Source organism: Dunckerocampus dactyliophorus, chromosome 2, assembly GCF_027744805.1.
Source record: "Dunckerocampus dactyliophorus isolate RoL2022-P2 chromosome 2, RoL_Ddac_1.1, whole genome shotgun sequence".
In the NCBI taxonomy this organism is placed as follows: Eukaryota; Metazoa; Chordata; class Actinopteri; order Syngnathiformes; family Syngnathidae; genus Dunckerocampus; species Dunckerocampus dactyliophorus.
This window is the reverse complement of record NC_072820.1, coordinates 27,337,501-27,353,397: the sequence shown is the minus strand read 5'-3', so window position 1 is coordinate 27,353,397 and position 15,897 is coordinate 27,337,501. Positions and strand designations below refer to the sequence as shown.

General features: G+C 37.5%; 2 protein-coding genes across 3 annotated transcripts in view; both read left to right on the top strand.

Moving 5' to 3' along the window:
- Position 1: 1 nt before the first annotated feature.
- On the top strand, positions 2-9,738 carry rab31 (RAB31, member RAS oncogene family). 2 transcript variants are annotated; one of them, XM_054768827.1, is made up of 7 exons: positions 2-581; positions 2,392-2,471; positions 4,377-4,458; positions 4,742-4,813; positions 6,878-6,984; positions 7,338-7,447; positions 8,898-9,738. In XM_054768827.1, exons 1-7 carry the CDS (start codon positions 546-548, stop codon positions 8,993-8,995), a joined length of 585 nt encoding a protein of 194 aa, XP_054624802.1. In that variant the 5' UTR covers positions 2-545; the 3' UTR covers positions 8,996-9,738. The 2 variants fall into 2 exon arrangements, with proteins under 2 accessions (XP_054624802.1, XP_054624803.1); XM_054768828.1 differs by lacking the exon at positions 4,742-4,813.
- Positions 9,739-10,951: 1,213 nt separating this feature from the next.
- Positions 10,952-15,897, top strand: part of vapal (VAMP (vesicle-associated membrane protein)-associated protein A, like) — a 13,947-nt gene continuing 9,001 nt past the window's right edge. The window contains exon 1 of the mRNA XM_054768511.1: positions 10,952-11,095. Coding sequence (XP_054624486.1) covers positions 11,038-11,095 — 58 coding nt within the window. The 5' untranslated portion in view covers positions 10,952-11,037. The remainder of the gene's footprint in view (positions 11,096-15,897) is intronic.

The window sequence follows — 15,897 nt, the reverse complement described above, 5'->3', positions numbered from 1 at the left end:
ATGACACATTCTTTTGAGTATGTGTCTTACTTTTGTCCAATTATGGTGGTAGATAAAAATGACAAAACTATATTACAAAAGAGTAAATATTGTGGGGGCAAATTGGCTGTACAAGTATAACACAGCAGTTAGGGGTTTTGTCATCTTTACTGTTGCCGATTTGGGTCCTGTCAAGTTCCACAACGTCTACACATACTATTCAGGAAGTTTACAAAATTATACCACGTATTCATTTACTTGCCTTCAGTTTCAAATTGAGAGGGAAAACCTAAAACGAATTGGTGGGATTTACAGAGTGAAGTATCTTGTGTTCTATTAGTTTGAAATAACTGCACTGAGCACTCTTTTTGTCATCAATATTGCTCTTATTCTGAAATACGTCACCGGAAATGAAAGGCATTTTCGTTTGAGATGTTCTTGCTGATGGTCAGCAAGTCAGTCTTGGGCTGGGTTAGAGGAGGAAAAAAAAAAGTTTGAAGTATGACGAGACAAAGGCACTAAGTGAACACTGACACATAATGATTTAGACACGTTTGCGACGAAGTATGGCGATTAGGGAGCTCAAAGTTTGTCTTTTAGGGGTAAGTGTCAAAAGCCTTTCTTTTTGAATTTCCATGTCGCTCCATTTTGGGGAAATTCCTTCAGTCGTTAACGCAGTCGTTTAGACAAACTTGAAGGCTTATGTATATAACTTCACACCATCACTTGCTACATCCTCCGTCTGCTGCTTTGAATTTATCCTGTCGCTTTTATGTTGGGACAGCTTTTAACGTTTTAGATATTGATAGCTAGCTTAAGTTGACCTAAAACACACAAGCTAGCTCCATCATTAGCATTTGACTATTTAGTCCATCAGTGCAACATTCTGTCATATTTTTATTTGAATATCATGTTTGTGGCTTTTTCGTGACCTCCTGACGTTTTTTGACGCATGTGACGTCATCGGACAACTTTTGAACTTCACATGACGGAGCCGTTTCTAATATTTGGTTTACCTGCTTTAGCTGAAGTACATGAAATAGACAAAAGTATGAGAAACATCTGTCAGTACATTGCAGGAGTGTTTCATGCACACAATGCAGGTCACAGCGACATTTGTACTATTTGAAGATGCCCCATGGGCTGCATTGGAGTTGTTTTAGCTGAAACCTAGCAAGCTAGTTCTAGGATTCAAAACATACATAGAAAATTACATGATACATAAAGAGCCAGTATAGGAGTAATAATTAGGGCTGGGTCGATAGTGTCTCTACCAAGGCAGTATCAATGTAAGTTGTTTTTTTTTTTTAACCAAATGTTTTTTTTAATTAGATGCTGAATTTATGTAAATAATTTTTTTCGTTTCAATTTTGTGAACTGAATTTTTTTTAACATAAAATTATGCAGAAAATTTCAAATAAATCAGTTTCAGAATTCAGTTTGTTAAAATAAGGTGTTTGCAAATTCAGTTCATGGGAAAAAAAATCACTTGAAATAATATTGATGTTTCAACTCTCACACATTTTTTTGTAAAAACAAAAACAAACAATTTTTTTTCCCCATAAATGTATTCTGTTTTTAATTTAAAGTATATATGTGAATTTTGAAACAGCAAATATATTTTTACTGATTTTTTTTGGGTGTCAATTTTTACAAACTGAATTTCAGAACACTGTATTTTAGCAACTGAATTTTTCAATTTTGTATTTTGTATTAAGTGAATTTCAAAACATGCATTTTGCTTACACATTTTTACTCAATGAAGTTTTCAGCATAAAATCATGTTTGAAAATTCAGTTGCAAAATTCATATGAAAAAAAAAAAATCAGTTACATAAATTCAGGCGTCCTAAAAAAGTCTTTGGTAATAAAGAAACAAATTAACCTACATAGTATCACTTTCGGGTCGATACTAGTGTAATTGCTATTTTTCAGACCTTGTTATTTTCATAAGTTGTGGGTTTTTTTGTTGTATTATTCCTATTGTTACATTGTTGATATTTTTGTATATTGTTATGTTGTTCCTTATGTAGTTCTTGGCACCAAAACGAATTTTTGCTTTTGTTTCGTCATTTTTTGCTATTGACTTTATTTTACTTTTAACAATTGTACGTAATAAAAGGGGTTTGTTACATTGTCTTATATTGTTGTATTTATACATTGTTAAGTTGTTCACAAACAAGCTTATTGATAGATAATTTTTTTGAAAAATGTAAAGTACAAAGTATCGGGCCCGACACTGCTGTCCTCTATATTTTACTTGGTATCGTTTCAATACCAAAATTGGCAGTATGGCCCACCTCTCCGAATAATTGAATGATGATCTTTGTTGACCAAAGAGGAGATATGGATGAACGTGCATGTGACCACACTGTTGCATAAGCAGTCACTTCCTGCTGGTGTCCACACACAGGACACGGGAGTCGGCAAGTCCAGCATCGTCTGTCGCTTTGTCCAGGACCACTTTGACCACAACATCAGCCCCACCATAGGGTAAGACCGCACCAAATACTAGCAATACACATCATCTGTTCCAAGGACACCACTGGGGACACCATAAAACCTATATTAACTGTACAGGCAATGTTTGACGTCACATTTCAACTTCTATACTATTATGTATTTTTCACAGTTGTTGGAGGGGTCCCACAGTCGTGTATTGGAATTGTTAGCCTTGATGCTGGGTTTCAGACAGTTTAAAAGTGCTGTTAGTATAAGGCAGCGGTATCCAAAGTGTGGCCCGTGGGCCACATAGTGGAAAAAAATTATAACAAAAAAACTATAAAAAAAAAAAACATACACACACCAAAAAAATGCGAACATCAGCTGTGTTTTTACAAAAACCAAGTCAGAATATTAAGAGAAAAAAGTTGTAATTTAACTATAAGAAGTTCTAATTTTATGAGACTATCCATCCATCTTTTTTCTATGCCGCTTATCCTCACTAGGGTCACGGGTATGCTGGAGCCTATCCCAGCTGACTTCAGGCAAGAGGCGGGGTACACCCTGGACTGGTGGCCAGCCAATGGCAGGGCACATATAGACAAACAACCATTCACACTCACATTCATACCTATGGACAATTTAGAGTCACCAATTAACCTAACATGCATGTTTTTGGAATGTGGGAGGAAACCGGAGTACCCGGAGAAAACCCACACACACACGGGGAGAACATGCAAACTCCACACAGAGATGCCCAACGGTGATTCGAACCCAGATCTCCCCTATCTAGTATCATGAGGAAAAATAACATCATTTTAATACCATAAAGTTGAAATATTAGGAAAAAAACAAAATAATTTTTTGAAAATTAGGTTGCAGAAAAGGCTATAATGCTTTGAGAATGTGTAAATATTATGGCAATAAAGTCATAATGTCATATTTACGAGAAGAAAATTTACAAGAAGACAGCTGAAATAGTTGGAAAATAAAACAACAGCAAAAATGGAAAAAAAAACAGCTGTAATTTTATGAGAATAAACTTTATTATTTAATATTATGAGGAAAAATAATGTAAATTTAGTAGCATAGAGCTGAAATAGTAAAAAAAAAAAAAGTTCTATGCTTGTGAAAAACAGGCATACAACAACAGTCAAGTTGGGATCAATTCAATTCCCTGATTTAAAAAAAAGAAGTTATTATTTTAAAGTTGTAATATGATAAAGAACAAACAGTTTTTGGAAATTGAAGGAAGTTGAAATATTTGAAAAATAAACAGCAAAAATGGGAAAAAAGTAGCAAAGAGTGAAGTTGATAGTAATAATAGGCTTTTTCACTGCTGAGATGCGTTCTTTTCTTGAAATATATATATAAATTCTTAGCATTCATTTTTCACTATGTGGTCCTCGCTGGGAAACGTTTGGACACCGTTGGTAGGGAATACGCCGTTTAATGTGTGTGCGTGTGAGAGCTTGTGAGCTGCATTTGACAACGCCTCTCCAAGAAGCTCTCTTGTGTGCTTGATGCGCTCACATTTTAACAACATCGTACTAGCTTAGAAAAACTACGTCAAAGTAACTGACCTATAGTTGGTGGAGCTCCAGGCTTTTAAGATGTGTAGCAAAGCCTGCTATCTTTGTCCGTGGAAAGGCAAGACTCTCAAAGCAAGCAAGTGAGGGAGATGGTAGATTTTTCTCGCATTTGGTGCGCATAAGCAGACTCTCGGGACACACGTTATCACTCCCAACCTGTTGGTGGTGATAGTGCCTTACAAATTGTTCGACAAACTGCTGAAGCAGAAAAGCAGCAGCATCTGCCATGCTTTGAGAGATAGATGAAAATAAAAAATAAGAGTTTTTTTCTTCCCATTAAGTGGTTGTGGAGATATGTTTGCAACAAAGTAGTGTATAAATGTCCTTCTATTTGTCATGCAATCATGAGGTTTGTCTTCGGCAGAGCGTCATTCCTGACCAAGACTGTGCCGTGTGGGAATGAACTCCATAAATTCCTCATCTGGGACACAGCGGGACAGGAGAGAGTGAGCCTCAACTGACGTTTCACGTGCTTTCCTTCTTCTTTGCTCGTACAGAAGCTTTGATTTCTCCCGCATGCTTCCACACATCACGCTGGATAATGACCGTGTCTTACTTTACATCACGAGGATTTACTTGTTGCATGGGGGGGGGCTGAAAAAAATCAGCTCTTTGCAAGTATTGTTCTATTTGGCATGGACACTATCTCTTCATTCATGAACTCAGGAAGTTCCCTCAAGAATAATAATATGAATATCTCTTTTTTTTTTTTTACATATATATATATAGTTCCACTCGTTAGCTCCTATGTACTACAGAGGATCAGCGGCGGCTGTCATCGTTTATGACATCACCAAACTAGTGAGTATCTTATTGGACAACTGTTGTTTGCAAACGCTAGACACATGATTAGGTACAGCAATACAAGAGCAATAGCAAAAATATACAAATCATGTTGTAATGTGTCATACTATAACTACAACCACAATCTTTATATTGACAAATGAAACATCTAAAGGCAGAGTTTCGGGGTTTGTGTGAAACTATGACACTAGCATGACAATGTTGGAGTTTGTTGCACTTATAAGAAGCAGCCACCAGAGAGCGACAAGTTGTATTTGTTCATCATCCACCATGAGGCATTCTGTACAGCAGTGAAGGCCCCGTACTGAAAAATGAAAGAGTGCAAACTATCAGCACACTATATCAGCTTAGTGATATAGGTCACAAAGCCCGTTATTGAAATGAGTTTTCTCTGTAGAGTGGCTGGGCTCTCCCTTAGAGATACGATGAGAAGCAGTGTCACCCAAGTAGGTATGCTGGAGTTTTAAATGAAAATAAGGACGTTTAATTAGTCACACTGTCAACATAAGGACATGTCTCTTTGTGATTTACTTTTAGGTGTTGCACCAATTCGTAGTGTTCTTTGCTTTGCTGGTGCTGGATCCCTGGCTAACTTGCAAATTGCAGATGTTGCATCTAACGTAACGCCTCCACACCTTACTCTTCCCCTCTGCCTTTGAAATGAAAATATATACATTTAATGAATTTTGGTAATGGCTACATTCAGCTGAAAGTGATAATACATGGGCTAATGTGATGTGCTTTTAAACTAATACATTATGTGTTGAGAAAAGGCTTACTCATAAAAACATCTTAATTTAGTCATATTTATTGCCTATTGAAAAGTTCCATCTTCAGCCACTGAGTATTTGTAAGCAGCTCCAAAACAAATGCTGAAGCAAACAGTACTACAAACAAAATAAATCAAAACATGCATCACGTGACTAGACTGAATACAAGGGACTAAACTACATTTTATGTAACAATGTAGCTTTGTTCAATACATGCAATATATCAAATGACAACTTAATACATTACTTGGAAGTTGGAACATTTTCAAAATGACATTAACTTGTGAATGTATGAGCCCCTTCATGGAAGTATGAAGTGAAATGGTACGCTGTGTATATCTGCATATATCTTTATTTCACTTTAAAACACTGTATGATAGTTTTAGATAGTGGTGGACATGTGTAATAACATTAGCATCTATTATTGTTTATCTCAAGAGAGATGCAACATACACGATGTTAAAACACTGTAATATGCTCTATAAAACTTGAGTGAAAAAACTAGAATGTTTTCTTTGATGGGCGTGGCGTGGCACTGAAGTGTAGTGTTATATTGTTTTCCAAAGTCACAGCTTATGTTGTGAAAAAATGCTGTTTCTTTCGGCGTTTCTCTAGTCATCTCCTGCATCTGCTCGCTGCTCTGTCTGTGTGTGATGGGGGGCAGGGCCAGGTACTTGGCCAAGGAGCAGCACAGACAGAGACACAGGAAGGGAGCAGCGGAATCTTGGCGCAGCAAAAAAGTTAATATATTGGTTACATATTCACTGATAATGATTAATCGATGATACGTCATAATCAGCTGGATAAATCAGACCACCAGGCTATAATTTAAGCTTTATTCTTGTATCGTTTCTTCTCGTAATTATGACTTTATTCCTTCCAACTTGTTTTTCTTAGTGTTTTGACTTTATTCTTGTAAAATTACAGATTTTTCATTTTTGCTATTGTTTTTTAGTTTTCTTGTTAAATCATGTTTTTAGAAAAAAAAATGGCTGCAGGCTGCAAATGGCCCCCGAGCCACACTTTGGACACCCCTGATGTACAGGAAAATACTCAAAGACTAAAACCTGAGACTTCAGACATGTTTTTTAATTTGATAGCAGAGGTGTACCGAATAAAGTGTCCAGTAGATGGGGTAAATGTGTAAATGTTTCAGGGACATGTGGAACACTGAGACTGGGACATCTAATGCATTTAATTGTCCAATTCCTCGCCTGTCTCGTAATGGAACGAAAACAACCAACTTGTGTAATAATGCCCTGTAAAGTCAACAGTGTGTTCTGCTGTCCAGGACTCCTTCCAGACCCTGAAGAAGTGGGTGAAGGAACTGAAGGAGCACGGGCCTGAGGACATTGTCGTCGCCATCGCAGGGAACAAGAACGATTTAGGAGACATCAGGTATTCTTGCTTATCTCGTGATTGCACCTTTGGAAGAGTTGTTGCTGTCTTCATGCTCAACAAAGAGATTGTTAAACAAAGACTAGAGATGCTCCATATAGGCTCTTATTTACCGATACTGATATAGACAGCAACTCTTTCCTCAAGCTAATGTTGTGATGTATTTGACAGTATCATCAGCATAAAAACTCATAACGATATGGTGCCATATCTCATTTTTATGTCAATATTGTCCATACTAATGACTTGTAAGCAATGAAATCTACTCTCTATTGCAACATAAGAAAGGAATGAGAGCATTGTTGAGTGGACATTCATGAAAGCTCACAGTGTGATGGTGGTGACTCCTCCAGGGAAGTACCCATGAAGGAGGCCAAAGAGTTTGCGGACTCCATCACCGCCATCTTCATCGAGACAAGTGCCAGGAATGCCGTCAACGTGGAGGAACTCTTCCAGAAAATTAGTAGGTTTCTTGCCCTATTTGACAGTCAAGTCAACTTTCTTCTCAAATAGTCTTTGTACATTTTCTTCTGGTAATATTATGACTTTATTCCCATAATGTGTCGACTTTTTGCCTAACCTAATTTTTCAAAAATGACTTTACTTTGTTAACGTTATTTTGTTTTTGTTTGGTTTTTATAGTATTACGACTTGAAAAAAAACATAGTTTTTCTTTAATATTTCAACTCTATGCTACTAAAATAACATGATTTTTCCTTGTATTAGAGTTTATTCTTGTAAAATTGCAACTTGTTTTCATTTCTGCTGTTTTTTGTTTTTTTTTTTCAATTTTCCAAGTATTTCAACTTTCTTTTTGTAAATTTTATTTTTGCAATTATGACTTTATTCACATAATATTTTGAGTCAAGTCAAACTTTATTTATATAGCACATTTTAAAACAACTAGTGTTGACCAAAGTGCTGCACAGGCTATACAAACAAAGAGAAAATAAAATGTGATAGTTTTTTTAGCTAAACATAATATTTGGACTTTATTCTCGTAACATAACTTTGTCTGCAAACTCATTTTCCAAAAGTTCCAACTTTATTTGTTCTTTTTAAAAGTCTTTAATATTTCAACTTTATGCTACTAAAAATACGTTATTGTTCGTCATAATATTAGTCCATTATTGTCATAAAATTACGGCTTTTTCTCTTTAAATTACTTTCCAACTTTTTCCTCTATTTAGATTTAAAATGACTCCTGTTTTTACCTTATTTCTCTCCCCCCCCCCCCCCCCTTTTTTTTTTTTGTTGAATTTTATTTTTTACAATGTGCCGTGGGCCAATTTAAACAACAGCGGCGGGCCGTAAATGGCCCCTGGGCCACACTTTGGATAGCCCTGCTTTAGTTTGCCTGACCACTGCAGCTTTGTGCTTCTTTTGTGCCTACTCAGCTTAGCATAGATGTACTCAAAATTGACACGCTTCCATTTTAGTACCTGGTCATCGTAACATTTGAGGACACATGACAAGAAATAGCAAAAATGCTAACATTAGCTTAGCTCTGGACACTGCAGTGGTTTTCTCCACAGTTTTCTCCTTTGCTGCAGCGCTCCGTTTTCTTGCAGTCCTCATTTTCCTCCATCCATCCATTTTCTATGCCGCTTCACCTAATTAGGAGAGCGGGGGCATGCTGGAGCCTATCCCAGCTGACTTCGGGCAATGGACAATTTAGAGTCTCCAACATGCAGTGGACAAAGCACAATTTGTATACTGGACTGAACTGTACTATACAGTACACAAAAAAAATCCCAAACACACTTGCCGTCTACTGGTTGTTTTGTCATTTAGCATGAACTAATGTCAGTATTTTTTAGTTTATGAGTATTTCTATTTTGTTCTCATCTTTATATCATGTATCTATAAATGAGATATGAGTTTGTGATAAGTTTGTTATGTTTTTATTCCAGGCAAACAGATTCCGCCGCTGGAAAACCCCGACATGGAGATCAACGAGTCGTTCAAACTGACCCGCCAGCCCGCTGCGTCCACCAGAAGGTGTTGCTAGTAGTGCAGCAGCATTGTACGGGAGTGTCTGCTGCCATATCAACTAGCACAAAAAAAAACAAAACAGCAGAAGTTTGGTGCCCTCTGGTGGTGTTTGGCTGAACTGCACCCCGGGTCTTCCCTCTGTGTACTGTGGCGTTTAAATTACAGCAGTTTTTATCATGACTACACTTTATTTGTACAGAATGTAGCACAGATGCAGCATAAGCAGCCTCTCATTCCACTAATTTAGCTGTTTTTGAAGGGTTTTATGATTATTAACTGCAGTGCTGCACACAATGACTGGCATGGTGGTTACAGTATGGCGCCCCCTGCTGAAACACTGTGAGCCTCACTTCATACAATTGTTTACATTGACTGTTTTGCTCTGTGTTTTCACAAGAGGGATGTGCTTCGTTCCATGTGTTATTACCCAAAAAGTGTTATGCATTTTTCAGTTTGTTACTATTAAGCAAGTGTTTAGTGTAATGACCTAACGTGTTCTTTGTAGGAGGAGGTTTTTGCAGCACCTGTGCTTCCTCTAGTGACACTTTCCCATGCCTCATCCATGCTGGACTCATTCGCTTCATTTTGGAATAATGCCATGCAACAGTCAGTTGGGAGCTGCAGCTGCACTTTTAACTAGTAAAGTATGCAGTTATTTTATTTTCATGGTTACTCAAAAGTGCCTCTCTTTTTTGGTGGCCAAGTTTGAAGAATGATGCATGCTGTCTTTGTATCCTATCTAACTTCTTTATGTAACTAATCAATGTAATAAAATTGTAATTATTCTATTTAGCCTGTGTTTTATCACGGTGTCTGGGTTAGTTTATTAACAGGATTACGTCGAATCTGCTTAACTAATTTCCATGAGCTTTTGCAGAGGCAATGTAAGGATAGTGTATTATGCATGTCATTGGGTATCTCTGAAGGTGTACTGTCCAAAGTGGGATTGTGGCCTTGGTGGAGATCTGTGCGCTACATTCTTGTGACTGTCCAGAAAGCAGGGAGATGAGGAGCGGGGGGTGACTGGTCAAAGATCAGGAGTAGGATTAACCCCCTGACATCATCAGATCGTGGAATGCGGCGCCACCCAAAGCTCTCTGTTACTTTAACCACTTAAAAAGGACACCATTTGGCGTGCAGAGAACCTGCAGTCTACATTGTTTTGCATTTAGCATTAGCTAGTACAGAATTAGTATTTTTAGTTGTATATTTTTATTAGTATTTCTAATGTGGTCTCGTATCACATTTTTGTCCAGTTGTTTGGCCAATCTACATAGTATTTTAATTGTTGATATTTTTAAGATGTGTAGCAAAGCCTAATTTTTTTTTTTTTTTTTTTACAATGCTGTCCTCCCTTGAGTGGTGGGTGCATATTTGTTGACCATGATCTCTTCACTCTTAGTGATACCTCTATTTGTTTTTTTTATTGTACTATTGTAAGGTACCTTATGTAAATACAGTACTGTACATGAATTTTTATTATACTCATATAAATAACCATATTCATATTGTTGATAATGTTTAATTGACATACTGTATATTCAGGCTATCCTTTAATTCAACAGAAAACGTCACATCTGGGTTAAAAAGTGGCAAGACAATAATACCCCTTACTGTCAAGCCACTGTCACTCTATAATATAAATGGTATAGTTTAATACTTTTTGTTTAATACTTTTTTTATGAGGGTTGCAGTCATTTTAGGTGAATACATTATATAAGAGAAACAAGTATTGCATAAAGGTCACCTGTACATGTTTACTGACTTTTTATTTGACACAAATGGCGATTCTGATTTTATTCCGTGTTTTTTTCCAGTCCGTCTAACTAGCTAATTATATAATTACACATAATGTACTACACTTTAACTGAATTACTGCACCCTAATCACATCAACCCGACCACGGGGGAGCGCAACGGTGCACGGCCTATGCGTGCGCGCTCCAGTATTAGTAGACTCATGGTCGTGCACGCTGCGCAGTAGGCGTTTTGCTTAGTGGCGGCAGGCAGGCAGTCACTTGTCACTAACCCGCTCGTACGTCCCCCTCCCTCGGCTAAAATGTCAAAGTTAGACCAGGTCCTTGTCCTCGACCCTCCCTTCGACCTCAGATTCAAAGGTAAGTCCACCGTAACGTGCCCAATTAGAGTAAAACGTCTGGTGGCTTGCGGTAGTGTGTTACCTGGCTGTTAATATGTTACTGACGTTGGCTGCAAGCTAGCTAGCTAGAAAGCATTCAGCGCCATTTTACCTTAGCCGCGGACCAGACGGGCCGCTGCATCCTCTCGCTCTCGTGACGTGGTCAGCCGGCCCTCGTGGCTTTTCTGGCGGACAGTTGCCGGGCAGAGATCAGTCAAGTGGCGGTTGCTGGTCGTATGGTTTTGAAGGGAACATATAAAGCGTCTTGACTCGGTTAGCAACGTGATCCACTGCCCTGCTGGCAGTAGTTGTTGGCTTACTTAATGTTTTGAAATATTGAATTAAAAGGGTGACTACCTAATGAATGCTATGACAATGGACTGAAACTCATTGCCATGTCAAGCTTTGACAGTCACAAAGTTCTCTAATCAGTGTTTACAGTCACCGACAGTCTGCTAGCAACTTCACGCCACTTGTTTCATTTAATTATAAGTTGCATGTCACAGTGGAGGCAAAGGAGGTGAAGTTAAAACAATTGTTGAAAGGCAGCACTGTCAGCATTCATCAAGCTATGCTATGGTAGCCTCCAGTGATGTGTCATTTAATCGTTGGCTAACTCTCGCCAAGCTAGCGCAGCACAGTCAAAGTGAGTACATGATTCTTGTGAGCAGCGTTAGCTTCCCTCAAATGAGCAGTTCTTTAATTTGAGTATTCTTCCTCAGAAAACTCCCAAGTGTGTAACATTGGTCGATTGCAACTGTGGTGAGTTTGGATCAGGTGAAGGTGTCACCCAATGCCAGGAATGTTTTGTTGGCTTTGGTTGAGTTCAAGAGTCACCACTTGTAAAAGTAGTAAAATGAAATGAAATGAATACAAACACAGCTTCAGTCAAGACGCACAAGTACTGGTAGTAGTATTTTCGCTGAAAGTACCTATGCCTTTTGTTGTCATCCTGTTGAAGAGCACTGAAAGGAGGTCAAAGTGGATACTAGTTGAGGCCTAGAGTGAACTTATCAGTCTGTCTATTTTTTGGGCTTGAACGCTGAAAAAAGTCCTACTTACAGTAAATGTTAATCTGTCCTTGAACCGTTTGGAGTAGATGCATGGCTGTGGGCTCTTCCCCCAAAGAATCTGTCTAAGTGGTCCTTACACTGACAAATAGGAGTTTGAATGCACTGAAAAGGATTTTTTGGGGTGTTAGGGTAGATGAGTTCATCGTTTAATTTGCATAATTGACCATGACATGCCCTGACTGTTTATGAATGTTGTGGGAGACAAACCTGAAACCTGGAAAAAGACTTTCTGGTTGAGAAGAGCTTTCGTTAGTCTCCAAAAGTGTCCGACAAAACCAGAAGAAGTTGTGTAGATTTGTTGAGTCACTCTTTTGAAAAAGAGTGTCTAGAGGGGTCTGAATACTTGTTAAATATAGCAACACTGCTCCCTCCTGCTATTTGTTATTCTCTGCCAGTATTAAGAAGCACAGTTAGCAGTAGTATCAATCTACTGTACAGAGTTGGAACCACAAGCTCCACTAACAGGCAGTCCCATTATAATGTGTTCATGAACGAAGGCCAACATGTAGCACCAAATTCATTTGTGGCAGGCCGCCACATGACTGTATGGAAAACACTGCATTTGTCAGATTACCATCAAGAAGCACGTCTCTGATATTGCTGTGATTCTCTGTGTAAAATGTAAGCTTCAACTGAGGGACACAAGCCTGTGTTCAAGGGGCTTGTGTTTTTTTGGGGGGGTTTTTATTTACTTTCAAAGAAAACTGAACAGATGCTGAGCACTCTGTCATGTTGACGTTTTTAAAGTTATGTGTTGTAACCAAACATGAAAATATGAAATTCATTGTCAACTCAGTTGAACACACTGAACACAGGGGCTTGTAGGAGTAAAATGGCCATTGTGCCATGGCAGACGTGGTATTGAGATATTGTTGTTGTGAGCCATGTATCGCACATCATATTTGGGAGGTACCCTGAGATTCCCAGCCCTAGTATAAACGCACCCATACAGACGCGCTAGCAGCTCTTGGAGATTAATAAAGTATCTATCTACAGTGTATGCGCTGCTAAACTAAGCTAACCCAGCCAGCAGTTGGGGTCGTGTTTGTGAGGAGATGCTTCCATGAATGAGTGGTCCGCTAGGGAAATATTTCCTCACACAGATGTTTCTTTGCCTTATGATGGCAGCATTTCATTCACATTATGTCCATTAATGCTGGAATTATACAGCCCTGTAAAAGGCCAGAACCAAACAAGGGGGCAAAGTCCGCCTGTCAGCATACTGTAGTCCTGAGTGAGGCAAGTGTAAACGCACCAACGGACCAAAACAGAGGATATAATGTCAAATGGTGTGTAACCAGGCAATGCATAATCAACACCCAACAGAAAACTGAATGAAAATGATAAAGTAAAGTCTAAGTAAGTGCAAATAGAATACCAGGGAACTTTGTAACAAATGTTAGTGTTGATCATTACAGTTTGGTGACGTCAGAAACACCATCTCATTGCAGCATATCTCCAGGAAACTTCTTCATTAATTACCCATAACATTATTTGCTCTGTACTAGTGTGAATGCAAACCAGACAAATGCAAATGCTGTAACACTCTCCATTGTTTACCAACGACGCGGGAAGCTAACAAGTAGACCTGTCACGATAACAAATTTTGCTGGACGATAATTGTATATTGTAATAAATTATTGCAGAGAAACCGTTTTCCTGTCAATATTATTTTGAGACCATTTTTTTTCATGAATTACTTTAAATACTTTGAGTATTTAACATTGCAATTGGAATGTCAAGAGCTTTTCAATAAAATAAATTAAACATAATACATTAAAAAAGACAAAAAAAACAATGAAAATAAAATTGACTTTTTTTTTGCAAAAATTGCACTTAAGTAAAAATCATAACTAAAAACAAATAGACTCTGTATCTGTTAAGAAAAAAACACTCCAATAAAAACCACACACAACAATACAAACAATAAATAAAATAAATTAATACATAAAATAATGGACTATCAAGTCTCTGTAAACAAAATTGCACTTCAATAAATAATGAACATTTGGTACTATTCCTTAACAGGAAGGCTTAACATTTGTTTGCGGTGCGCATGCAAGTTGGTCGTATTCCCCTTCTTCGATGCCACTACTTTCCAATAAATGCAACATGTCGGCTGATACCCAAAAATGTCATACAATACTTTTCTACAAGAGAGAAATATGGTCTTAGGGAAAAACTAAACTTGAAACACTTATATGCGAGAAGAACAAAGCTAAAAACCCACAGCATTTCAGTATGTGGAATTAAATTATGGGACAGATTGAATAAGGAACTTAAACAATCCACCAAGATGAGCAAATTCAAGAAACAATACAAGCAGTTGATGTATGCAAAATACAAGGAAGAAGAGTCTTGAACTTGTTTTGTTATGCCTGTCTCTTCTATTATGTATTTATTATATTATTATATTTATTGTGAAAAAATTAATTACATCATCATATTGTTACATTACCTTATCATTATTCTATGTATTTAAAAATCACATATGGAATACAGGAAATGAACAAATGTACTGCATAAGATGTGGAACGGATAGGGTGGTAGGATTAAATAATCTTAGCTTCTTCCTACTTCTTTTGGACATGTGGAACTGTGAATTGAATTGTTTGACGTATTCCATTGTAACCTGTATGCATGTTCAAAACAAATTAAACCATTACCAAATTATTTATCATTTCACCTCACATCTAACATGTCAGCGCACTTAAAGCGGCATCATCCAGCAGTGAATATTACATCTCCAAGAAAGAACTTCAGCATATAAACAACCTCTAGCAAGCAACTCTGACCAGGCCAAAGCAGTAACACATGGTATTGTTTTTTATAGCCACGAGATTACGTACATATTCAGTTGTTGAGAGTGCTGGCTTTAAGTACAGTCATGGAAAAAAATATTAGCCCACGTTCATTTTAATGCCTGATACAACTAAAGGTACCTTTGTTTGGACAAATATAACAATGACAACAAAAATAGCTCATAAGACTTAAATTGTTTGGCAGTACAATGCTATAGCTATTCATGTAAGAACTTAAGTGATTTTGGTTATTAAGAAAACCATGGAAGTTGCTAGATATCAGCTCTTAAATTAAATTCTTATGAGTTATATTTGTTATCATCATTATATTTGTCCAAACAAATGTAACTTTAGTTGTACCAGGCATTAAAATGGACCAATAAACTGAAGAAACAAGGCTGGTCTAATCATTTTTTCCATGACTGTATATGATTAAAGTTCTTGAACCTCGCTATGAAATACCATCACGTCTAATAATACTATATTATAATACTAGCTTTAGACAGTGACGCTATCACAGGGGTCTCCAACAGGTATCTCACCAGCTGATGTTGAGTAGTTAACCAAAGAATATTTGATTCACCTCTTAGTATTTTAAGTGTTCTGTTCAAACATGAAGCCTGTATTTACTGACAAATGAGCACACTGAGTGGAGATGTGCTTTGTAAATAAAGTACAATTAAATGTTGGCAGTCACAGAAAACACAAATAGATCACCTTTCCTTTCTTTTTGTCAAAGCAGTTTTAATAGTGCTGCAAGTTGCATACACGCTCAACATTTTAGACTCACCGTAAGTGCTCACAGCAACTTTGCCATTAAATTAACAGTTTTGCGATGTTCTCGGTTCTGCTGGTTGTTGAAAAAAAGTTACCTAAATACCATACCACTGCTTCAAAAAAATCCTCAG